The sequence below is a fragment of the Crinia signifera genome, chromosome 6 (genome assembly GCF_055691185.1).
Source record: "Crinia signifera chromosome 6, ASM5569118v1, whole genome shotgun sequence".
Taxonomy (NCBI): Eukaryota; Metazoa; Chordata; class Amphibia; order Anura; family Myobatrachidae; genus Crinia; species Crinia signifera.
In genome coordinates this window covers 26,383,000-26,409,665 of record NC_139222.1, presented here as the reverse complement: position 1 = coordinate 26,409,665, position 26,666 = coordinate 26,383,000, and the positions used below count along the sequence as shown (strand labels likewise).

The following is a 26,666-nucleotide window of genomic DNA, read 5'->3' as shown; positions in this document are numbered from 1 at the left end:
AGTGACAGAGGAGGGTGCGGGATAAGAGGCCGCTGTAGTGACAGAGGAGGGTGCGGGATAAGAGGCCGCTGTAGTGACAGAGGAGGGTGCAGGATAAGAGGCTGCTGTAGTGACAGAGGAGGGTGCAGGATAAGAGGCCGCTGTAGTGACAGAGGAGGGTGCGGGATAAGAGGCCGCTGTAGTGACAGAGGAGGGTGCAGGAGAAGAGGCCGCTGTAGTGACAGAGGAGGGTGCGGGATAAGAGGCCGCTGTAGTGACAGAGGAGGGTGCAGGATAAGAGGCTGCTGTAGTGACAGAGGAGGGTGCAGGATAAGAGGCCGCTGTAGTGACAGAGGAGGGTGCGGGATAAGAGGCCGCTGTAGTGACAGAGGAGGGTGCAGGAAAAGAGGCCGCTGTAGTGACAGAGGAGGGTGCGGGATAAGAGGCTGCTGTAGTGACAGAGGAGGGTGTAGGATAAGAGGCTGCTGTACTGACAGAGGAGGGTGTAGGATAAGAGGCCGCTGTAGTGACAGAGGAGGGTGCGGGATAAGAGGCCGCTGTAGTGAGAGGAGGGTGCGGGATAAGAGGCCGCTGTAGTGACAGAGGAGGGTGTAGGATAAGAGGCCGCTGTAGTGACAGAGGAGGGTGCGGGATAAGAGGCCGCTGTAGTGACAGAGGAGGGTGTAGGATAAGAGGCCGCTGTAGTGACAGAGGAGGGTGCAGGATAAGAGGCCGCTGTAGTGACAGAGGAGGGTGCGGGATAAGAGGCCGCTGTAGTGACAGAGGAGGGTGCGGGATAAGAGGCTGCTGTAGTGACAGAGGAGGGTGCGGGATAAGAGGCTGCTGTAGTGACAGAGGAGGGTGCGGGATAAGAGGCCGCTGTAGTGACAGAGGAGGGTGCGGGATAAGAGGCCGCTGTAGTGACAGAGGAGGGTGCGGGATAAGAGGCTGCTGTAGTGACAGAGGAGGGTGCGGGATAAGAGGCTGCTGTAGTGACAGAGGAGGGTGCGGGATAAGAGGCCGCTGTAGTGACAGAGGAGGGTGTAGGATAAGAGGCCGCTGTAGTGACAGAGGAGGGTGTAGGATAAGAGGCTGCTGTAGTGACAGAGGAGGGTGCAGGAGAAGAGGCCGCTGTAGTGACAGAGGAGGGTGCGGGATAAGAGGCCGCTGTAGTGACAGAGGAGGGTGCAGGATAAGAGGCCGCTGTAGTGACAGAGGAGGGTGCAGGATAAGAGGCCGCTGTAGTGACAGAGGAGGGTGCAGGATAAGAGGCCGCTGTAGTGACAGAGGAGGGTGTAGGATACACTGGCGTAACTACCGTCCCGCAGCCCCCGCCGTGGCGGGGAGGCGCTGAGGGTATGTGGGCGCCGGGGGGCTGCGGGACGACAGTCACTGTCTGCCTGCCTGTCTGTGTGTGTGCGCACCGTCCGGGTCCCAGCTCTCCCGGCTATTGCCGCAGCGCTGCTCTCTCACTGATACAAAAAGTGACACTTGGAAAATGGCTGCCCCCATACCGCAGACAGTTTTTCGTCTGCTGTATGGGGGCAGCCATTTTCCAAGTGTCACTTTCGTTAGCAGCAGTAGCCGGGAGAGCCGGGACCCGGCACGGACGGATGCGGCCCAAGGTAAAACACACACGCACACAAACACACACATACACACACACACGCTCTCTCCCCTCAATCCCCTTCCCTCCCTCCCCTCCCCCCCCCCCCCCCCCCGCGCCACGGCTCCACGCTGCTTGTTTTTTTTTTTTTTTTTTTAGGGGGGGCGCCCCCCTGCATTTTCGGCAGGGGGGCGCACAATTATTAGTTACGCCACTGGTAGGATAAGAGGCCGCTGTAGTGACAGAGGAGGGTGCGGGATAAGAGGCTGCTGCAGTGACAGAGGAGGGTGTAGGAGAAGAGGCCGCTGTAGTGACAGAGGAGGGTGCAGGATAAGAGGCCGCTGTAGTGACAGAGGAGGGTGCGGGATAAGAGGCCGCTGTAGTGACAGAGGAGGGTGCGGGATAAGAGGCTGCTGTAGTGACAGAGGAGGGTGCGGGATAAGAGGCCGCTGTAGTGACAGAGGAGGGTGCAGGATAAGAGGCTGCTGTAGTGACAGAGGAGGGTGCAGGATAAGAGGCCGCTGTAGTGACAGAGGAGGGTGCTGGATAAGAGGCCACTGTAGTGACAGAGGAGGGTGCAGGATAAGAGGCCGCTGTAGTGACAGAGGAGGGTGCAGGATAAGAGGCCGCTGTAGTGACAGAACAAGGGAAATATGCGACTCTCTGTAATAAGTGATTATTACTCACCTGTGCTGGCAGGGGCGCCGATTTCCATTTTTTTCTGGTGGGTGCTCCCACAGGCCAGCCCCCGTACCCCCCCCCCCCCCAAGTGAACTCACCCGCTGCTCACTGTTGGGATCCGGGATTCTAGCAACAGCAGGGTCCCAGCAGCGGATATGCCTTCAGCAGCAAGGTCCCATCCGCCACAGGGACCCTGCTGCTGACGGCATATCCGCTGCTGGGACCCCCCTGCCACAGTTTTGGCGCCTATGTGTGCTGGTATCTGTAGGGATTTCCTCCTCCTTACACTGCTGGTCACCCCTCAAATCCGTCTCTTCCCCCTCTGTATCTTCCCACATAATATCACACAGATCTTCTCCCTAATTGATAAAATATATAAAATCACAGATATTTTACAATCACATTATTTTTTTTATTTCAATTAATTGTGGCTTTGGCATCTATTGGTGCCCCCCCCCCCCCCCCCCCAAATGAAAATCTAATTCATAATACTACAGGAATCCAGCAAACATAAAACACATCACCCTTCTCCCATAGCGTTACAGATAGTAGATAGATAGATAGATAGACAGACAAACTGGCCTCCATTTATGTTTTCTTTCTTTTAAACAACCTCAGAAACAATAACAGAAACATGGCGCACACTAGATAGGCACTGCCTCATCTGAGGCCCTCTCACACAGTGCACTCCACATCACTGAGCATTTGTTGGTGTGGTCGCCCCAGTTTCATCACCTTTCAAATACTGTAGCTACGATATATATTTTTTTTAGACATCATATGGAATGAGATTGTAAACAGTAAAGTGCTGACTGATGACTGATCTGGTAGCGTAGTCACATGACCAGAAGGATGGGGAGGGAAGTGTTACACTAAGGGGGCATCACGTGCGCTAGTGTCAACATTCACACACAAAACAATCATGAAAAACTCATTCCGCCCTTTTAATGTGTCAACTTTTTACATGTTGATCTTTTGCTTGTGTTGACCTTTTTTGGGTCAGATTGGACAGTTGACCACATGATACACATCCTTATTAACACAAGTGACTGCAACCCTGCATTATTATACATTACCATAAATTACCAAAAATGACATTACATTACTGTGGAGCCCAGAAGTGGGGAACTGTGTCTGATCTACATATATTATATAATACACCAGTCTGCTCCACCTGCATTATAATCACAGAGCACCACATTAAATTATAATGTAACAATAATACTGGATGTTATTACAAGACGCTGTCGGACACAACACTGGGTCCTCCCTGCTGCCTTCTTCGCAACCCACAAATTGTTTAGTTATGGACAATGGTCACATTCCTGGGCCCGAGGCCAGAGTGCGGTGGAACGCACAATACGGAGGTAGAGTGGACCGCATAACCAGGAAGAAGGTGGAAAGTAGATCCAGGAAGTACAGTGAGGCTCAGAGCCCAGAAGCTGAGTGCAACGCAGATACGGAGAGGAGCTTGCAATGCGCCCGTATGGAAGGGTCCATTACCCGGAAGTGCAGCGTGTGTAACCTGCTCTTGTGTCCGGGTGAGAGCAGGTGGCGGCTATCGGCAGGTAAGTGTGCCCATAGACAGGGGTCAGAGATGAGTAGGAGCGGGTGACATATACAGTCAGTGTCTATGTGACGCCCGGGAGCTGCTGAGGAGACGGCGCGTACAATTGGTGATATGTGTACTACACCAGTGTGAGAATATAAGAGGGATATACCCACAGTAGTGTACATATGGCTGTATACAGTGTACGTGCTGCTCCGTAATAGAGAGATCCTGATTGCTAGGAGTCCGTGGTAGGGATGGGTAATCATATGATGTTTCATCGGTAACATCGGATTTATGGTTCCAATGTTCGATGTTTAACCCTGCAATGTTGAAGATCCAATGTTTCATCAACATCGCTAGATTTCTCTCCCGATGTTTTTCTCAATCTTCCAATGTTTTTTCTTTTGTGTGTCAATGTGTGCTGCTTTCAATGCTTTGCAGCCAGCTCACTCTCTCCTTGATTTATATTCATTAAAAACTTAAGAGACTGATAAAAAAACATTAACAAACATGACAGTATCACTGCTGGCTGGGCTTTCATATGTGTGTGTGGCTGTGTGCTGCTGCTGTGGGTGGTAGCTGACAGTGAAAGACAGTCTGGCCAGCCATTCAGCAGCAGCACACAGGACAGCCCCACCCCTGCCTCACTGCAACTGGTGCTGTTAGTGAGTCACTGTCGCTGTCTGCTGTGGTGTTTCTAGCACAGGTCTGGTTTGCATATCAGTGCTGATATACAGACCACACTGTGCTAGAAGCACTACAGCAGACAGCGACACTCCAGGCAGGGAAGAGGAACTGCATGGGTTTTCAGAGATAGCGGATGCTAGAATGAACAGTATAATACAATAGTCACTAGTAGTGACATTGTGGTGAACTCCCTTCATATTTATTTATTTATTAATAGTTTCTTATATAGCACAGCATATTCATTTGCGCTTTACAATAGGAGACAGTGATACAACAAACTGGGTATTTACAGTCAGACAAAGGTATGAGGGCCCTGCTCACAAGCTTACAATCTATCAATTGATTTATTATTATGCAGCAAGCATATCACAGCACCTTACAAAGGGCCTGATTCAGTTGTGGATGCAGAATTTGCACAGTTTATTTCTGTGCAGTGATTTATTAGTAACAGCGGACGCAGATACTGAGCGACAGGTACAGTAGTTTCTATTTGAGGGAGGGGATGGGGGCTGGTTTGTCAAACGCAGATGTGTTTCAAACATTAATTTGCAGTTGCACTGGCTCCAGCATTTTTGTTCTGATGGTTATTCTAAGCAACAATAGGGTTGCTCATATGTTTGATGTTGGCAATGTTGCATCTTTTATACTTAAGTGGTGGATTTGAGAGTGCAACTGCACCCAGCCCAACAAGATAAACTTAATAGAGGGATTATTTATCATTTCAGAAGCTTATTAGTGTATTCTATGCTTTGGTAACCAGTTTATTTTAAAAAATATCGAAACATCGGTTGACATCGGTTAACATCGGGTTCACAGTACCAATGTTTAGGTCTAAATGATGTTTTGCAACCAATGTTGAAAAACATCATTTGACCGATGTTTTCTTTCGATGTCCCATCCCTAGTCCGTGGGCTGAACAAGCTGTAGCCGTGTACAGGGAAATCCCCCTCTGTATATGTGACACCGCCGTACGTGTATTTGTGTGCAGCAATTCCACATAAGGCGCATTGGGCCAGTTGTACTAAGCTTCAAAAGTGATCAAATGGAAAGTGATAAACCACCAGCCAATCAGCTCCTAACATGCTTTACTACAGGCTGTGTTTGAAAAATGATAGGTAGAAGCTGATTGGTTGGTGGCTTTTCACTCTCCATTTTATCACTTTTTAAGGCTTATTACATCTCACCCTAAGTGTGACATTTAGTATCCGTAAGCCTGAGATCGGCAGGTGCTGCTGTCATACCATTATCCTCAGTCTGTGTAACACTTGGGGATACTAAGTACAGCATTACAGCTAATCTATGAGAAGCCTAATTACTATATATTGCAGCACATTGTAACTATGGGGCTGATTCAAATCTGATCGTAGGGCCACAAATTTGCAGTGGCCACAGTTCAGCTAAGACGCTGCCCCACTAGTGATATCCCACCTTAATACAGGTGTATCCGGCCTGGTGCTGACGTCACACACCCTCCACTAATACAGGCGTATCCGGCCTGGTGCTGACGTCACACACCCTCCCCCTAATACAGGCGTATCCGGCCTGGTGCTGACGTCACACACCCTCCCCTAATACAGGCGTATCTGGCCTGGTGCTGACGTCACACACCCTCCCCTAATACAGGCGTATCCGGCCTGGTGCTGACGTCACACACCCTCCCATAATACAGGCGTATCCGGCCTGGTGCTGACGTCACACACCCTCCCCCTAATACAGGTGTATCCTGCCTGGTGCTGACATCACACACCCTCCACTAATACAGGCGTATCCGGCCTGGTGCTGACGTCACACACCCTCCCCTAATACAGGCGTATCCGGCCCGGTGCTGACGTCACACACCCTCCCCTAATACAGGCGTATCCGGCCTGGTGCTGACGTCACACACCCTCCCCTAATACAGGCGTATCCGGCCTGGTGCTGACGTCACACACCCTCCCCTAATACAGGCGTATCCGGCCTGGTGCTGACGTCACACACCCTCCCCTAATACAGGCGTATCCGGCCTGGTGCTGACGTCACACACCCTCCCCTAATACAGGCGTATCCGGCCTGGTGCTGACGTCACACACCCTCCCCTAATACAGGCGTATCCGGCCTGGTGCTGACGTCACACACCCTCCCCTAATACAGGCATATCGGGCCTGGTGCTGACGTCACCCACCCTCCCCTAACACCATCAGGTACACCTAGCGTATTTCCAGGCACCCATGCGGTTTTCTTAGCACTCCCTTAGTTTCAACCCTCAATGTCTACTTCCTGTCAATCGCCTTGCGAACGTACTCATGCACAGTTCATCGATAATCAGCCGAATGCAAATTGGTGGTTGTGTGATCAGGTCTGAATTAGCCCTTATGTGCAGAGGGGAATATCGCTCACATAGACTATAACAGCAGCATAATAAGTGTACAATACACTGACTTACAGATAGTACATAGTAATACGGCACATCATCTCTTACACAGATACACTGACTTACAGATAGTACACAGTAATACGGCACATCATCTCTTACACAGATACACTGACTTACAGATGGTACACAGTAATACGGCACATCATCTCTTACACAGATACACTGACTTACAGATGGTACACAGTAATACGGCACATCATCTCTTACACAGATACACTGACTTACAGATGGTACGCAGTAATACGGCACATCATCTCTTACACAGATACACCGACTTACAGATAGTACACAGTAATACAGCACATCATCTCTTACACAGATACACTGACTTACAGATGGTACACGGTAATACGGCACATCATCTCTTACACAGATACACTGACTTACAGATGGTACACGGTAATACGGCACATCATCTCTTACACAGATACACTGACTTACAGATGGTACACAGTAATACGGCACATCATCTCTTACACAGATACACTGACTTACAGATGGTACGCAGTAATACGGCACATCATCTCTTACACAGATACACCGACTTACAGATGATACGCAGTAATACGGCACATCATCTCTTACACAGATACACTGACTTACAGATAGTACACAGTAATACCGACTTACAGATGGTACGCAGTAATACGGCAGATCATCTCTTACACAGATACATCGACTTACAGATGGTACGCAGTAATACGGCAGATCATCTCTTACACAGATACACCGACTTACAGATGGTACGCAGTAATACGGCACATCATCTCTTACACAGATACACCGACTTACAGATGGTACACAGTAATACGGCACATCATCTTACACAGATACACCGACTTACAGATGGTACGCAGTAATACGGCACATCATCTCTTACACAGATACACTGACTTACAGATGGTACGCAGTAATACGGCACATCATCTCTTACACAGATACACCGACTTACAGATGGTACGCAGTAATACGACACATCATCTCTTACACAGATACACCGACTTACAGATGGTACGCAGTAATACGGCACATCATCTCTTACACAGATACACTGATTTACAGATGGTACACAGTAATACGGCACATCATCTCTTACACAGATACACTGTGGAATGGCATTATGTAACAAGTAACTATCTGGAAATGACTTGTATCTGGTGAATAAGAAATGGCTACATGTGTATCAAAGTATAACTACACCAAGCAGCTCTGGGTAACACTGCTGATCTATATGCTATATTACATGTGAGCATCTAAAGGGATGTCTGTAAGTGTATATATAGTATATACCAATACACACAATGCATACGTAACATTATAATACACCCCGGTGACTATACATAGTCTCCACTTAGACGGGAAATACCCTGTATCTTATAACAGCATAACCCCCCCCCCCCCCCTTTTCTAATGGCGGATATAAACTGCCCATCATTTGCGTTGGATAGATAGTAGGGACTCTTCTGGGCATAACCATCCCTAATTCTGGGAAATTGAACCCCCTAACAGGGGCTAAGTAATAGAAATAACAGCAGACAGAGAATGATTTGATATCTTTATTATCACAAATTTCCTTTCTTTACAGCACATTCTGTTATACTGTGTTATATACTTGGCTTTGGATTAGCCCCTTTATGGGGCATCTGGTTTGGTATACATACATACATAGCCCATTCAGAATATAGAATGTATGTGATACTGTACTTGCCAAATGGTTTTATATACACTGTAATAAAGAAATAAGAGTTTTATTGTGAGTAAAATGGGATACACAGCTGTGGACCCTGAGGCCCTCTGGCATTCCATAAAATGACCTGAGGTCGCCTGTTTGTCGGGCAGGAGAATGTGGTCGTCTGGGGGAGTGGTGACAATTGCGCAGCTATATGAGGCGAGTGTACTAAAATCTTTTCAGCAGCTAATGGAGGAATATAGGTTGTCCCAGGTGTATTTCTTCAGGTATTTGCAGTTGCCGCACGCTCTAAACACCCAGTTTAACAATGGTCCCCCTGTGCTGTTATCCTCTCCAGCCAAAATATTTCTGACTAATCTGGGGCAGGATAAAACCATCTCTCTAGCCTACTCATTTATGTTATCTTACTTACATAAGGACTCACTATCCGCTCTAAAAACCAAGTGGGAGGCTGATGTTGGTAGTTTTGAAGAGGAGGAATGGGAGGAGGCACTGGCGTTGCCCCGACACACCACGGTTTCCGCAAGATTCCAACAAGTCCAGTTATTCATTGTACATAGAACATACCTAACACCGTGCACCTCGGTTAAGTTCGGTGAACGAGCCTCCCCGGACTGTCCAAGGTGTCGTTTCCCACAGGGCAGCCTGTGGCATTTACTCTGGGACTGCCCCCTGGTCAATTCATTTTGGGTTGCTGTCCAATCGATTAGTTGTAATAGCTAGATATTGGGTGGCTAGCTCGTGCCCTAAACTGGTAGAATGGAGGGCTCTGGTCAATACCACTGTACTGCATGAAAGATCTGTCTATATGTCGCGAGGTTCCTTACCTAAATTGGAAAAGATTTGGAATAGGCGGTTGGAGTCTCCACACTCCTCACACCCCTGATTCTGTCATCCTGGGCGATGATGTCAATCACGAGTGTTGAGAGCCACAATGAACTTACAAGCACTGTTTACTGTATGCAATACTAGGAATATGTCACCCTATACGGGATGGAACCATTCCTATGCACATTCAACGCATGAAAAACATTCTTACTCTCTTTTTCTTTCCTTTCCTTTCTTTCTCTTTTGTATTCCAAGTTATAATTAGAAAATTGAAATATTGATACCCAGTCTGAACAGAGTGTGGACACCCCTTCTCTAAATAGAACGTTATTTTATTTTACATGTACATGCAACACGACAGCATTATATGTCCATGCACTGTGTATTTCATCAAACGCATCTCCATTCATACACCCTCCCGCCCTCTACGGTCAGCTGACGACTGTCGTCTCTCCTCCACCCTGATCACTGCTTCCCATGCTAGAGTCCAGGACTTTGCCCGTGCTGCACCCCTTCAGTGGAACGCACTCCCTCGCTCCATTAGACTCTCCCCGACCTTGCAAAGCTTCAAACGTGCACTGAAAACTCACCTATTCATCAAAGCGTACCCTTCCACTGCATAAACCAGCTGGTTCTCCGACCCCTTGCCTGCTTACATCCTGCTATCTAACCACCACCCCCTCGCTTGCACCTCTTGTAATCTGTCTGTCTCCCCTTCCTACTAGATTGTAAGCTCCTCCGAGTAGGGCCCTCTTCCCTCCTGTTGTCAAAGCCCACTTCTCTTCACATTTCACTCACAGCTCTCCCTAAATCCAACACTCAGTGACCATCTTCATACTCATCTCCATCATTGGCCTCAAGCCTCTAGTTGTATGTTGATTGGGTCCTCACTACTTACATTTAAGCTGTAATGTGTATTGAACTGTGGTGCTCTTTATTTGTACTGTATTTTTGTTATTTATTCAATGTCATGCCAAGTTTTGTCTCCCTGTATTGTTCCTTTGTACGGCGCTGCGAAACACTTGTGGCGCCTTATAAATAAAATTATAATAATAATAAACGCGGCTGGATATTGGTTGACTTTTGTACATGTACACAATTTAAGATGATGCTCTGTACTTATGTACTGATCTGTGAAATAAAAATACGGTACTTGTTTCCTAGCACGGCCACAATCGCATTGATCTTGTGCCCTTAATAGTGGTATGCGATGGACCCGATTTCCCATTGAAATGCATTGAAAAGTTAAAACATCGGGTCGGTCGCGTCGCATGCGGCTAAATAAGCATTAAATGGTCCCGACGCGATGCCCCCGATTTCCCATAGGGAACAATGTTAAATGCCTCAATTTAACCAAATCAACAGGGAACAATGTTAAATGGTCCAGAAAGCCCCCAAAACACCCCTGAACAGTGAAATGGCCCCCCAAAATTAGTTAACGCCACCCCACGATCAATGTGAACCTGAAGCGTTGCGAGCGCAGCGGAACGCGTCCTACGACCTTTTCATACCCCCACTATCCACGTCGGCGTGGAGTTGAGAATAGAATAGTGTGGCGAGCCACCGAGCCCGAAGCGTGGCGAGCGGACGCAGATACCTTCACAGGTAAACGCCACGGACACCTGTGAAGCACGCGAGGGGACGCGTATAACTGTGAAGGTATCCGCGTCCCCTCGCAGGGCTCGCTGCGCTCGCCACGCTTCGGGCTCAGTGGCTCGCTGCGCTCGCCACACTATTCTATTCTCAACTCCACGCCGACGTGGATAGTGGGGGTATGAAAAGGTCGTAGGACGCGTACCGCCGCCCCTCGCGGGCTCGCTGCGCTCGCCACACTTCGGGTTCACGTTGATCGTGGGGTGGCGTTAACTACTTTTGGGGGGGCCATTTCACTGTTCAGGGGTGTTTTGGGGGGTTTCTGGACCATTTAACATTGTTCCCTGTTTATTTGGGTAAATTGAGGCATTTAACATTGTTCCCTATGGGAAATCGGGGGCATCGCGTCGGGACCATCGCATGCGATTTTTTAGCACGCATGCGATGCGACCGATCCGATTTTTTTACCTGCGATGCCCCAGATTAGAATCGGTGTGGCCGTGTTAGGAAACAAGTACCAAAATACTTTATTAAAAAATAAAGTGATAGTAAGATGTGTGATTTATTTAATTAGGGGGAAGATCTGTGTGATATTACAGTAGAGGATATAGAGGGGGAAGAAGAGATGGATCAGCAGTGTAAGGAGGAGGAAATCCCTACAGACACCAGCACAGGTGAGTAATAATCACATACACATTCAACCTAGAGATGTCTGTAGCACAGAAGCAATGGCACATTTATCAATTCAAGATATATGGAAAGAGATACATAGAAATGTTGGTAATGTCACCTTGTAGCCTACGGGATTCATGACCTATCCTACTGGAGATAATCTGATATGTACATATGTAGTGTGTATTTAACCACTCTGTATCCCCTGCAGATAGAGCCAGTAACAGAGATACCCCAGAGAGATGTCCCCGTCCTCTGTATTCCCAGGATAATCACATATATACCATGTCCTCAGTCACTGTGTGTCTCCTACAGATGGGTCCAGTAACAGATATACCCCAGAGAGATGTCCCCGTCCTCTGTATTCCCAGGATAATCACATGTATATCATGTCCTCAGTCACTGCGTGTCTCCTACAGATGGGCCCAGTAACAGAGATACCCCAGAGAGATGTCCCCATCCTCTGTATTCCCAGGATAATCACATATATACCATGTCCTCAGTCACTGTGTGTCTCCTACAGATGGGCCAGTAACAGAGATACCCCAGAGAGATGTCCCCGTACTCTGTATTCCCAGGATAATCACATATATACCATGTCCTCAGTCACTGCGTGTCTCCTACAGATAGGCCCAGTAACAGAGATACCCCAGAGAGATGTCCCCGTCCTGTGTATTCCCAGGATAATCACATATATACCATGTCCTCAGTCACTGCGTGTCTCCTACAGATGGGCCCAGTAACAGAGATACCCCAGAGAGATGTCCCCATCCTCTGTATTCCCAGGATAATCACATATATACCATGTCCTCAGTCACTGTGTGTCTCCTACAGATGGGCCAGTAACAGAGATACCCCAGAGAGATGTCCCCGTACTCTGTATTCCCAGGATAATCACATATATACCATGTCCAAAGTCACTGCGTGTCTCCTACAGATAGGCCCAGTAACAGAGATACCCCAGAGAGATGTCCCCGTCCTGTGTATTCCCAGGATAATCACATATATACCATGTCCTCAGTCACTGTGTGTCTCCTACAGATAGGCCCAGTAACAGAGATACCCCAGAGAGATGTCCCCGTCCTCTGTATTCCCAGGATAATCACATATATACCATGTCCTCAGTCACTGTGTGTCTCCTACAGATAGGCCCAGTAACAGAGATACCCCAGAGAGATGTCCCCGTCCTGTGTATTCCCAGGATAATCACATATATACCATGTCCTCAGTCACTGCATGTCTCCTACAGATGGCCCAGTAACAGAGATACCCCAGAGAGATGTCCCCGTCCTCTGTATTCCCAGGATAATCACATATATACCATGTCCTCAGTCACTGCGTGTCTCCTACAGATGTGGCCAGTAACAGAGATACCCCAGAGAGATGTCCCCGTCCTCTGTATTCCCAGGATAATCACATATATACAATGTCCTCAGTCACTGTGTGTCTCCTACAGATGGGCCCAGTAACAGAGATACCCCAGAGAGATGTCCCCGTCCTCTGTATTCCCAGGATAATCACATATATACCATGTCCTCAGTCACTGCGTGTCTCCTACAGATGGGGCCAGTAACAGAGATACCCCAGAGAGATGTCCCCGTCCTCTGTATTCCCAGGATAATCACATATATACAATGTCCTCAGTCACTGCGTGTCTCCTACAGATGGAGCCAGTAACAGAGATACCCCAGAGAGATGTCCCCGTCCTCTGTATTCCCAGGATAATCACATATATACAATGTCCTCAGTCACTGCTTGTCTCCTACAGATGGAGACAGTAACAGAGATACCCCAGAGAGATGTCCCCGTCCTCTGTATTCCCAGGATAATCACATATATACCATGTCCTCAGTCACTGCGTGTCTCCTGCAGATCGGCCCAGTAACAGAGATACCCCAGAGAGATGTCCCCGTCCTCTGTATTCCCAGGATAATCTCATATATACAATGTCTTCAGTCACTGTGTGTCTCCTACAGATGGGCCCAGTAACAGAGATACCCCAGAGAGATGTCCCCGTCCTCCGTATTCCCAGCACTGTACAGAGGAGACTCACAGGACCCCACAGGAGGATCAGGTAGGTGGTCTATACCAAAGTGAGTTTTCACTGATCTGTAGAGAAGCTGTGTGTGTGTCTCATACACTAATATTTTACTGTTATTATTTAGGGTGGAGGCCTTTTTGATATTAAGGTAGAAGATACAGAAGGAGAAGAAGAGATGGATGTTACTGATGTTAAGGTAGAAGATACAGTGGGAGAAGAAACGAATGTGACTGACATCAAAGCAGAAGATACAGAAGGAGAAGAAGAGACGGATGTGACTGATATTAAGGCAGAAGATACAGAAAGAGAAGAGACAGATGTGACTGATATTAAGGCAGAAGATACAGAGGGAGAGGAGACGGATGTGACTGATATTAAGGCAGAAGATACAGTGGGAGAAGAGATGGATGTGAGGGGTGATCAGCAGTGTAAGGAGGAGGAAATCCCCACAGATACCAGCACAGGTGAGGAATAATCGCTTATTACAGAGAGTCACATATTCTCCTTGTTCTATCACTACAGCAGCCTCCTATCCTACACCAGACATGTCCAAACTATGGCCCTCCAGCTGTTGTGAAAATACACATTCCAGCATGCCTTGCAATAGTTTTAGCATTTCCTAAAAGCAAAACTGTGGCAAGGCATGATGGGATTTGTAGTTTTGTAATGACTGTAGGGCCATAGTTTGGACATGCCACTCCTGCACCCTCCTCTGTCAGTACAGACTAATGAGGGGAATGTATTTTCCCAGTGGGAGGGGGGGATGGGAGGGGAGGGAGACAGGAGCCATCAGCCCTCAGCCCCTATTATTATCCTCTTCTTTTCCTGCGCATTCGATCATTGTCTGCTACCAGAACAGAGATCTGACCAATCCCCCCCATGTTCTCCAGTGACTCGCCTACATCATCAGTAGAAGGGACGGGAATAATAGCAGTATACAGGGTACAATGGTATGGAAGGTCATGTGGCATTACCTATAGTTCTCCCTGTTGTGTTACCCATGACCCTCTCTGTGCACCACTACATGGGGTATTACCCAACTATGTAGCCTATTGGGCTCACACAACAGGGTTTTGGCTTTAGGTAACCCGATGTGCAAGTCACGGATCTCTGACTGTGGTCCAAGGTACGGGTAAGTGGGTATGAAGGAATTGTGGGCAGAGACTGGTTGTGGGGCATATTATAGCATAGGTAATGGGATTAGGTCAGAACCAGATGGGCAGTGCAATACTAGGGGACAGCCAGAATCAGGTCAGAGAACAGCCAGAGGTCACACTGGGAAGTCACTGAGAGTAGTATCATAGGAATAAGCAAAGACTTGTCAGATGGACCAGAGCAGAACACAGGGACTAACAGCGGGACTATTACAGAATGGACGCCGTAGTACAGGAGGTAAGCCTAAACCTCTGCCACTGGGTAGTGCCTACAGATGTCCTACTGTGGGAGAGGTACTAATGTGGCACCAACATGAAGATACATGTTTGGCACCTGTCCCTATAAATCTTTCACGGAGCACCACACACCTCCCTGCTGCCACCAGGGAAGGAGCCAGAGCCGCCTATACTGGCACCAGAAAGGGGAGGCACTGGGCAGATGGGAGACAGAAGGATGAGATGGTTGCCATACTCGGACTGGCACCTGTCATCCACAGTACCGCAGTTGCCCTGGGAGAACCAGCACCACCAGACCCTGTATCAGGGAGTTGGGCTTCAGCTTGCTGGCTTAGACCACTTTTGGTTGCCATGTACGTAAGACCCAGGATTTGCACTGGATGGATGACCTGCTGGGTCAGCATGATAACAGCAGGAGAGGCTGGTTAGCCTGTGATCAGCATTATCAGGTGGATCACTGTTACCAGGATTACCTTGTAGCAAGTCTGCCTGTTCCTGATCCTGTTGGGCAGCAAGAGACTGGTGTGTGCAGCTAGGATGGTGTGGCACGGAGCCTCTGCTAAGCTGGGGTGCTGGGCTGTCACCCGCTCCTCAGTGCAGCTCTTACCCAATGTTACCAGTAAGGGTAACCCAGAGATGCCAGCTTGCCCTTAGGACCAGCTTTGGGGCATCCCTTTGCCTTTCCGTTATGCTATTTGTTTCTGCTCTGTTATATTACTGTTCTCCTTGTTAGCACTGTTGTTCTCATTCCTGAATAGTGTTTTATCCCCTCTCCCCTGTTCTTTATTTAATGTGCGCGGGTGCTTGCAAGCAGTGGTGGTGGGCAGAGCCGTGTTCGAAGGAGCGAGTTAGGCCCGCTCCGACCCCGATGCAACCAGGTCTTAGTACGGTGCAAATCTATGGTGACCATCAGAGACAGGACCAAGAGGATGATCTCACTAACAGGGCCTATCTGAACTGAACCCCCTGGCTAACGGCACCAGGCCAAGGACAGGGAGAGTGACCAAGTCACAGGCACCGGACCAACTAATAACGGGGTGCCACTAAATGAGACACACGCCAGGACAGGACTTCACAGTACCAGGACACTGCAGGACCGGGACAACAGCGTGCTGCAGACACACTGGAATGAACAATATCACTGGCGGGGCTGAGCTGGGCCAGATCCCTTAAAAGAGATCTTCCATCCAATCAGCTGCCGCCGCCGGCCCAGCCCCCAATAATTGCTATTTCTCTTTCAATGGTCCTGGTGACACAGCTCAACACTGGGATGTTGGAGGGTCCGAAGGAGCCAGGCACCTATCCTAAAGTTTTCAGAGGGTAGGCTCCTCCCCTTCTGCATCCAGGACTCTCCAGTTCGTGTTAGGTGCCCACTGGAGTGGGTGCAATTCTAAAGGGCTGCCGGAGCAGCTGAAGAATTAGAGTAGTTAGGGGATTTTTATTATTTTATTAATTTTACTCTAGCTAGGTAGGCACAGTGTGAGGATTCTCATAGTGAATCCTCACACTGCTAGCGGAGCAGGAGCTGACAGAAGCGCGTCCTGTCAGCTCACTGTGCACAAGGGAGACGCTGTCTGGCCTCCCTGTGCAGCGCTTACAGCTTCTTTTAAGAAGCTGCCTGGGCTCCGGAGCGCTCTGAAACCGGCTTCACGCTAGGTGGGGATCATGGGGGACAGGCGCTTTGTGATGGCGGCGGCCATTTTCTGTGGAGCTTACACACTGAGCTCCTGTTATGAGAGGACAGCAGTGTGTTACAGGCATGTTCCAAGTGGTCCCCAGCCGAGGGGGAGATACTGGAACTAGGAGATCCTACTAAGGGAGCGGCTGTCTGGGGGTGGTTGGCGCCAAAAGTCACGGACCCCGCAGCAGCAGGGACTTGGTCCCTTCCCTCACTCTGTTTTGGCGCCATTCGGAACGCTTGCAGCGGAGCTGAGCTGGCTTACAGATCCTGACAGTGTTTGGATTTCCTGGGCATCGTTTCCCCGCATCTGAAACCGACAGACAGATAAGTGGCTGGGTGCATTGACTCTGTATAAGCGCTGTTGTACATTGTATGTACTGTGTGGTTACTTTACATCATGTCTGAGCAACAAGCTGTGGTTTTGGGGGAGGGAGCCCTTAATACACTGAGCGCTTGTAATGTTTGTACACAAAAATTTGTACCTGAACAGATGGCCAAGGGGGGTTTGTGTATTGCTTGCGCTGCTGTGAGACCCATGGGGAGTGAACCCCAGAGGGCAGAGCAGATTGAACCCGCGTGGGCTAGTGCCCTGGGCAGGTCGGTTAATGCTTTAGTGCAATTGCTGGACAGACAGGGTGATGCCTTGGTAGAATCTCAGAGACCTATGTCATCATCTCAGCAGTCCTCCGGCTCCTTGCCTCTTACCCAGGCAGATCCTGCCTTCATACAGGTGATGCAGGATACTGCAAAAGGAGATCAACAGGTTTAGTGACTTGCTAAACAAAATTGATGTTGATGCTGTAGGGACCCCTAAAAGGTCTTACTCTGTGCCTTTATTGGTAGATGAAGAGGAGGGAGCATATGCAGACATTCCCTGGGAGCAGGGTGATGATTCTGAGGATTCCTCAGCCGCAGGGGTGGAGGATTTGATTACAGCTGTTAAACAGGCTTTAAAACTTTCAGTGGAGGATAAAACTCCTGCTAAAGGTGTATTTAAACGGCAGCGTAAGGAAGCTGTTACATTTCCTTCTGATGAAGGTTTACAAGAATTATTGGAAGGGGCTTGGAAAACGCCCGATAAAAGGCTGCAGATGCCAAAGAGATTCTTAAGTCTGTACCCCATGCCGGAGTCTCATGCGGAGCTCTGGGAAAAAGTGTCAGTAGTTGATGCTTCTGTGGCGCGTCTGTCAAAAGCTACTGTATTACCAGTGCAAGGGGGCGCAGCTTTTAAGGATCCTGTGGACAAAAAGCTGGAGGGTAACCTCAAAGCTATATTTGAAGGGGGGGGATTCACCCTACGTCCACTTATTGCTTCAGCCTGGGTCTCTAAGGCCATGATTGAGTGGGCCAATGATTTATGCACCATTTTACATGCTGATCCTTGTGTGTTGTTACTTGCGGAGAAGCTTAAGGCAGCTGCAGAATATGTGTTGGAAGCTGAAGAGGAAGCTCTCAAAATGGCGACCAGAGTTTCCACAGTGTCTATCAATGCCAGGAGAGTACTCTGGCTTAAGGCTTGGGAGGCAGATAATGAGTCGAAGAAGGCCTTAGAAACATTAGCTTTTAAAGGAAAGCTATTATTTGGATCTGAATTAGAAGAGATTATTAAGCAGGCCACGGGTGGCAAGAGTACCTTCCTGCCTGCCCCCGCAGCCAAGCAGACATCAAGATTTTCTGCTTTTAGGCCCTCCCCTAGAGGTGGTGCGTCCTTTCGAGGACAGTCATTTAGGGGAAAGTTTCAGTCCTCCAGGGGTAAGGCCCCAAAGTCAAAATGTGGTTCCTTTCACAAGAAACCTATCACCAAGGGAGAGGACAAACCCTCCGCATGACTGTCAGGGGATTTGCCCGGCAGTGGTAAAGGTGGGGGGTCGTCTATCGCAGTTCAAGGAAGCATGGGCTTCACTAGACCAGGATTCCTGGGTGTTAGACATTATAGCCCAGGGCTACAGAATTCCCTTCAAAGGTCTTCCTCCGAGAAGATTCATTCCCACAGCTTTACCAAAGGAAGCTCGGCTTCGTACAGCTCTCTTAAGAGCAGCTCACTCTGTTAGAGAAGGGGGTGGTAATCCCGGTTCCCAGGGCAGAGTGGAAGAAAGGCTTTTATTCCACCCTGTTTCTGGTACCCAAACCAGACGGGTCTTTCAGACCAATACTGAATTTAAAGTCACTGAATGTCCATTTGTGGGTAGACCATTTCAAAATGGAGTCTCTACGGTCAGTGCTGCTAAGCCTGGACCAGGGAGAATTTTTGGCGTCCATGGATGTCCTGGACGCGTACCTTCATGTCCCTATACACCCAGAACATCAGGCCCTGTTGAGGTTTGCGATAGGAGACCTGCACTTACAGTTCCAGGCGTTGCCCTTTGGTCTGGCCACAGCACCAAGGGTATTCACCAAAATAATGTCTGTAATGGTGGCTGTGCTCCGGCTGAGGGGAATCACAGTGCTGTCTTCGGAAACTCGAGCCTCCCTGAAATGGTGGACAGACGTGGATTCCCTTCAGTGGGGTCGGTCGCTGCAGTCCTGGAGCTGGCTGGTAGTCACTACCGACGCCAGTCTCAGGGGCTGGGGGGCAGTAGTCTTGGACCTGCGTCTGCAGGGCTTGTGGACTCCAGAGGAGTCTGCTCTACCGATCAACATCTTGGAACTGAGAGCTGTCTGGAAGGTGATTTCTCTGGCGGGAGAGAGATTACAGAGGCTCCCTTTAAGGATTCAGACCGACAACGCCACAGCTGTGGCGTATCTGAATCACCAGGGAGGCACACGCAGCAAACTGGCCATGTGGGAGGTGTCCAGAATCCTCCTGTGGGCGGAACAGAATGTTCCAGCAGTATCGGCTATATTCATACCAGGAGTGGAGAATATAGAGGCCGACTTCCTGAGCAGGGAGGAGCTGAAGGAAGGGGAATGGAGCCTAGATCCTCAAATATTTAATCAGATTACCTTGAAGTGGGGAACTCTGGATGTGGACCTGATGGCATCCATGTTCAACCATCAGGTGCCCAGGTTTTATGCCAGGACGAGGGATCCACTGGCAGAAGCAGTGGATGCCATGACTATCCCCTGGAAGGGGAATCTTCTTTATGTTTTTCCGCCAGTTCCAATGCTGGCGAGAGTGTTGAAAAGGATACAGGCCCAGGCAATCCCAGTGATCTTAGTGGCCCCAGATTGGCCAAGGAGGTCCTGGTACTCGAGGCTTCAGAGATTGTCTGTGGACTCGTGGCGTCTACCTCTGAGGTCAGACCTTTTAAGACAAGGACCGTTCAATCATCTGGATTCAGCTCGATTAATTTTGACGGCCTGGCTGTTGAAACCGCCATTCTAAGGAATAAAGGATTCTCAGAGGCGGTGGTTAACACCATGATAAAAGCCAGAAAGTCAGTGTCTTCGGCAAATTATTATAGGGTCTGGAAGACCTATATTCGATGGTGTGAGGGACGGAAGTCACATACATCACGTTTTAAATTGACAAAAATGATGGAATTTTTGCAGGATGGTTTTTCCTCTGGGTTAAGCCTTCAATCTCTAAAGGTGCAGATCTCGGCCTTGTGCATTTACTTCCAGAAAAGGATTGCATTATTGCCGGAAGTACAGACCTTCGTACAGGGGGTGTCTTGGTTGAAACCTCCCTACAAACAACCAGTAGCACCTTGGGACTTATCACTGGTTTTGGAATCCCTTCAGAAGGCACCTTTTGAGCCATTAAGGTCGGCTGACCTTAAGTTTCTTACATGGAAATTGGTATTTTTGTTGGCAGTGGCATCAGCAAAGAGGGTGTCAGAGTTGGGAGCATTGTCATGCAAGTCTCCCTTCCTGATATTTCACGATGATAGGGCGGTTCTTCGGACGGTACCCCAGTTTTTACCTAAAGTAGTCTCTGCTTTCCATCTAAATCAGGAGATAGTTCTGCCTGTGTTTCAACCCCCAGAGGGTTCGAGAAAAAGGGACAAATTGAGGAATTTGGATGTTGTGCGTGCCTTACGCATTTATGTGGACAGAGTTAAGAGTGTCAGAAAGACTGATACCTTGCTAGTGTTGTATGACATACACAAAATTGGTTGGCCTGCATCTAAGCAGACCATTGCGAGGTGGTTGCGCTCTGCTATAGCGTTTGCATACACTAAAGTTGGTAGGCCTGTTCCGGCCAGGATTAATGCGCATACCACCAGGTCGGTTGCCACCTCTTGGGCGGTTCGACATGGGGCAACAGCTGAGCAGGTTTGCAGAGCTGCCACTTGGTCATCTGTTCATACATTTGCCAAATTCTATAGGTTCCATGAGTTCGCGTCGGAGGACGCATCATTCGGGCGAGCAGTAATGAGAGCTGCAGACCTGAGCGTACCCACTCAAAGGACCGGCTCTGGAACGTCCCAGTGTTGAGCTGTGTCACCGGGACCATTGAAAGAGAAAAAGGGATTTTTGTAAGAACTTACCGTTCGAATCCCTTTCTCTGATATGGTCCTGGTGACACAGCGATCCCTCCCTTACGCTCAGTAAGTATGCCAGGTTCATGATGTTTCATGTTATATGGTTAAAAGTTATTGTTGAAAAATGTGCATATAATATGTGCAGGCGTTTGTACTGAGTTAATGTATTCCAGTGGCTTTGAAAGATTGAACTGAAGAGTCCGGGATGCAGTAGGGGAGGAGCCTACCCTCTAAAAGCTTTAGGATAGGTGCCTGGCTCCTTCGGACCCTCCTACATCCCAGTGTTGAGCTGTGTCACCAGGACCATATCAGAGAAAGGGATTCGAACGGTAAGTTCTTACAAAAATCCCTTTTTCGTATCAGGAGGCCAAGTGCGCGCCGCCCGGCGTCCCTTGGTTGCTATGCAACCGCCGGGCGACACGGGCTGATGTTTGACAGCGTCCCCCGGCCAGCCGGAAGTGATGCACCTCTGCCGGGCGGACGTGACGCTGCCTGCCCGGACACCACCAGGCGGAAGTGCCCGGGCCACCCTTCTGAGGGCGCCGGGACTCTGTTGCGGCGGTGCCGCAGCAGCACAACAGTCAGCGCGGCTGACACTTTACTCCTATTCTGTCTTTAGGGGCTTTGTTAGGCAGAATAGTGACACCCAGTCTTACAGTTCCCTTACACTTAAATAAATATCAAGAAATATTTAGAGAGCGCATGTGTGACACTAATACCCCTCACTCGACAATTTATTGAGCTAAGCACACCTTTCAATAAGCGCACATGTGAAGTATTTTAATTGGTAAAAACCAATAATGATTTGGTGGGAAGGGGTGGCCACCCTTTAATTTGTAATTCAGCTGATAAGGAATAACTTCCTTTGTATAGGACTCCTTTAGAGATTAATGCAACAGCTTCTATTTCTCAGCGACAGTTAATCCGGGTATTACAGTCACAATGGATAAGGTAAATTCATTTGAGCAAATACTTTGAATATTGTATAATACCTTTTAACTTGCGGTACACAGGTCCGTATCAATCTCACTGGTGCAGATGTCGGCACAGTCTCGCTGCGTGTTATGAGGGAACAGCGTGTAATGAAGACAGCGGCTGCTGATTAGGTAGACAGACCGCAGTGTGAGACCAGCTCACTTGCACTGCGTCTGTAGGTAGTCCGCTCACTCACAGCTGGGGGCGGACACCCGTTTAGGCAGTCTTGATGCCGCTGTCTGTATTCCCCTCCTCACGACAGACGGAATGGATAAAAAACTGCAGTGCTGTATGTCGGAGATCTGTCAATGGAGTTGACGGTTTGGAGGGTTAGGGGACCCGGTGATCTGCCGCTGTGGGGCTCCTTGCTCACCACCATTCAATATGTCGATTAGAGAGATATTAAGGAGGTCTCTTGACGCGTTTCTCCGGCTTTAGAACCTGCCGGTTTCCTCAGAAGATACCCTCCCTCTCTCTAGGAGTCATTTTTATAAGACAAATGTCCAATCAGAAATAGGTGTTCATTAGAAAGACACTTAGGTTTCACATGTGCGCTAATGATTAGTTAGGTAGTCAATCAATTTATATAGATAACCTGTTAGAAGATGCGGCAATGGCAAGATTTAACTTAGAAAATTCAACCTTTGACAGATTACTAAAAAGCCATCAGGATAAATACGGACATAACCGACCAAAGACAGATATATACCCCTTTACATTTATTTTATATATTTTATATGATGTCTATTCAGGTTACCCTCCCCCACCAGGAGAGGTCATGTAATTAAATAATTAAATAGCGGCTCTTCATGGGGTTTAAATGAATCTATTGAGCTCAATGGTATAGGGAACTGAATCCATATATGCATAATTTTTTATAGAGATAACATTAAAAATAAAAAATAAAAAACAATAAAAAATAATAAAAAATAAAAAATAAATGTGTGTGGAGATTTGGTTGGGATTTGAACTTGTTGGGTTGAGCCTGGTTGTCTATGACCCTACGGGTTGAGCTATGAGTATGTTATAATGGAATCGCTGTGATCTTTGCGGTTGAATAATAATAGTAGAATTGTGGTGATAAATATATTTATGGTTATGTTAAACAATATTTACTGTTTTAGCTATGAACGTTACTTGTTTTTTGGAGATAATAAACTGTCTGTATAAATAAATACGGCTAGATAATCAAATGGATGGTCAATAGCAGCACAAGTGGAAAGCACTCTTATATACATATGCTTTATGGATCCTAAAAGTAGCAATAACGTGTGCTCTATATGAGCTTCTCTCTTTTTATTTATTTACTGTCTATGAATTATTTGTATGAGATTATAAGAGTAGGCTGACGGGTGGATGCGGACATGATTAACCCCTTCCCGACAATTGACGTACATTTACGTCATGGTCGGGAAGTACTTCCCGACACATGGCGTAAATGTACGTCATGGCTTTAAACTGTCACCGCGTCTATAGACCTCCTCCCGCCCGCCCCCAAAGGCCGTGATTGGTTCGTCGGACCGACGGACCAATCACAGCCATGGTGGGGGGTTTAAACTAACGGTGACTGCACTGCAGACGCCATTCCGGTCTGGAATAGCGTGCAGTGCGGTCACCGTGCCCACCTTCCGCCATTTACTGACCTGAACTGAGCAAAATACTTACCTGATCACTGCTTCATCACTGCTTGTAGTGTGCTTGTAGTGTGCTGGATGCTTCCTGGATCCTGTTGCTACTTGTGACTTCCTGTGCTGAGAACTTGTGCTGCTGCAGTGTAATAGCGTTAGATAGAGAGAGATAGAGAGAGAGATAGAGAGAGATAGTGTCAGAGAGTGCTATATTTTGTGCTGCTGCAGTGTGATATAGTTATAGATAGAGAGATAGAGAGAGAGAGATAGAGAGAGATAGAGAGAGAGAGATAGATAGAGAGGCCTAGTGACAGAGTGCTATATTTTGTGCTGCTGCAGTGTGATAGTTATAGATAGAGAGATAGAGAGAGATAGAGAGAGAGAGATAGTGACAGATTATATATTTTTTATATAACTGACTGCTGCCCCCCCTTTTGTGCTGATCAGTATAAATTAACTGATCAGCAACTTTTTGGGGGCGCAGGTTTTTTTTTTTATATATATATATATATATATATACCTGTCAGTGCTGCTGCTGCAGTGTCATAGAGTGATAGATAGTGAGAGATAGAGAGATAGTGACAGAGAGTGATAGAGAGTGCTAAATTTTGTGTCTGCTGCCCCCGCCTTTTGTGCTGATCACTATATCTGAGGTGATCAGCAACTTTTTGGGGGTACAGAGGTTTTTTTTTTTATATATTGCACTGTCAGTTGCACCAAAGGTTGTGCACCTGCTGCCCCTCACTGGTAATCAGTGTCGCATCACTGATCACCTTTTTTTATTTTTTGTGAGTGCTGTGGGGTCTTTTTTTAATTTTTTTTTTACACACACTGTGATTTTGTGGGTGTCCTGTGGCCACTGTGCGCTGATCAGTGACGTACATCACTGATCAGCTTTTTCGGCACAGGGTTGATCTATTTTTTTTTTTTTTGATCAAATTCCTGTTGCCTTTGAGCGCTGTTCAGTGACGGACGTTACTGACCAACATCTGTGCTCAATTTTTGGCGCAGGACCTTTTTTTTTTTTTTTTTGTTTAACCCCTTCCATTTTTTTGTTTTTTTAACCCCTTCCATTTTTTTTTTTTAACCCCTTCAATTTTTTTTTTTTTTTTGTATAAAGTATTTTTTTTTTCTGCACTACATACACACTACACACTACATACCCCCCGGGTTGAAATAAAGTTTGTACCCCCCCCCCTACACTATACACGTGTTGAAACATTTCACTACCAGTAACACAAAAATAAAAATGTCATCCCAAATGTCATCCCAAATGTCATCCCAAATGTCATCCCAGTCATCCAGGAGAATGTATTCAGCGGAGGAGGCATATGCCATGCTTGCCTCTGACTCTGACACAGCCAGTGAGGCAAGCGGGGAATTTGAAGGATTCATCTTAAGCTCCTCTTCCTCCTCTGATGATGAGGGACCCCCTCAAAGACGCCCCCGTAGAGCAGCTGAGACCCCCCCCCAATAATTGATCTCGTATGGACCCCACCACCAGACAATTTTGAGCCCCAGGTTCCTGAGTTTTTGGCCATGCCAGGAATCCAATTTGATTCCACAGGTCTCAGAGAAATTGACTTTTTCAAATTATTTTTCTCTGATGATTTTATAAATTTAATGGTGGACCAAACTAATTTATATGCCCAGCAGTTTATTGCTCAAAACCCCACGTCATCATTTGCTAGGTGGACCCCTGTAGATGCAGTAGAGATGATGACGTTTTGGGGTCTGGTGTTTCATATGGGCATAGTAAAAAAGCCAGAAATTAGGCAATATTGGAGTACAGATGTTCTGTACAGCACCCCATTTTACCGTATGGCCATGCCCCGGGCTCGATTTGAGACGATTCTTAAATTTATACATTACACCGATAATGCACAGTGCCCACCCAGAGATGATCCCACCTTTGACCGGCTATTCAAAGTCAGGCCGGTCATTGATCATTTCAGTGCCAAATTTGAAGAGGTGTACATCCCTGAAAAATTTATTTGTATCGACGAGTCCCTTATACATTTTAAAGGAAGGGTTAAATTCCGCCAGTACCTTCCCAGTAAGAGGGCAAGGTATGGCATAAAAATGTATAAACTGTGTGAAAGCACCTCAGGGTACACCCACAGGTTTAGGGTTTATGAAGGGAAGGATTCAAGAATTGAACCGCCAGAATGCCCCCCCTCCCTCGTAGGTGTTAGTGGGAAAATTGTCTGGGATTTAGTGCACCCCTTCCTGGATAAAGGTTATCACCTCTATGTGGATAACTTTTACACCAGCATCCCCCTGTTTAAGGCCCTTGGTTCAAGAGGTACAGCAGCTTGCGGTACTGTGCGCAAGAACCAAAGAGGCCTCCCAAAAACGCACATTGCCCAAGTAATGAGAAGGGGTGAAAGCAGGGGAATATGCAACGAAAATATGTTGTTGGTCAAATATAAGGACAAGAGGGATGTCCTTATACTGACAACAATTCACGGAGACAGTACCACCTCCGTCCCTGTACGAGGTACCAGTACCCACACCTCCAAACCTAATTGTATCCTGGATTACAATAGGTACATGGGCGGAGTGGATCTTTCAGATCAGGTACTGAAGCCGTACAGTGCCCTGCGGAAAACAAAAATCTGGTACAAGAAGGTGGCCGTGTATATCATCCAGATGGCACTGTATAACGCTTACGTGCTATTCCGTTCTACCGGCCAGAGGGGGACATTTATGCACTTTCAAGAGGAAGTCATAAAGGGCCTAATATTTGGGAACCAGCAGGCAGAGGGCCCCAGTACTTCTAGTACTGGCCCCCGTATTGTACCAGGGCAGCATTTTCCTGA

At 47.8% G+C, this 26,666-nt stretch overlaps 1 protein-coding gene across 2 annotated transcripts in view; it reads left to right on the top strand.

Moving 5' to 3' along the window:
• The first annotated feature begins 3,669 nt into the window (after positions 1-3,669).
• Positions 3,670-26,666, top strand: part of LOC146010137 (uncharacterized) — a 71,415-nt gene continuing 48,418 nt past the window's right edge. For both annotated transcript variants that reach the window (XM_083151076.1, XM_083151078.1), the window contains exons 1-4: positions 3,670-3,834; positions 11,604-11,703; positions 13,678-13,775; positions 13,867-14,206. In XM_083151076.1, the coding sequence (XP_083007202.1) occupies positions 11,655-11,703; positions 13,678-13,775; positions 13,867-14,206 (487 nt within the window). In that variant the 5' untranslated portion in view covers positions 3,670-3,834; positions 11,604-11,654. The remainder of the gene's footprint in view (positions 3,835-11,603; positions 11,704-13,677; positions 13,776-13,866; positions 14,207-26,666) is intronic.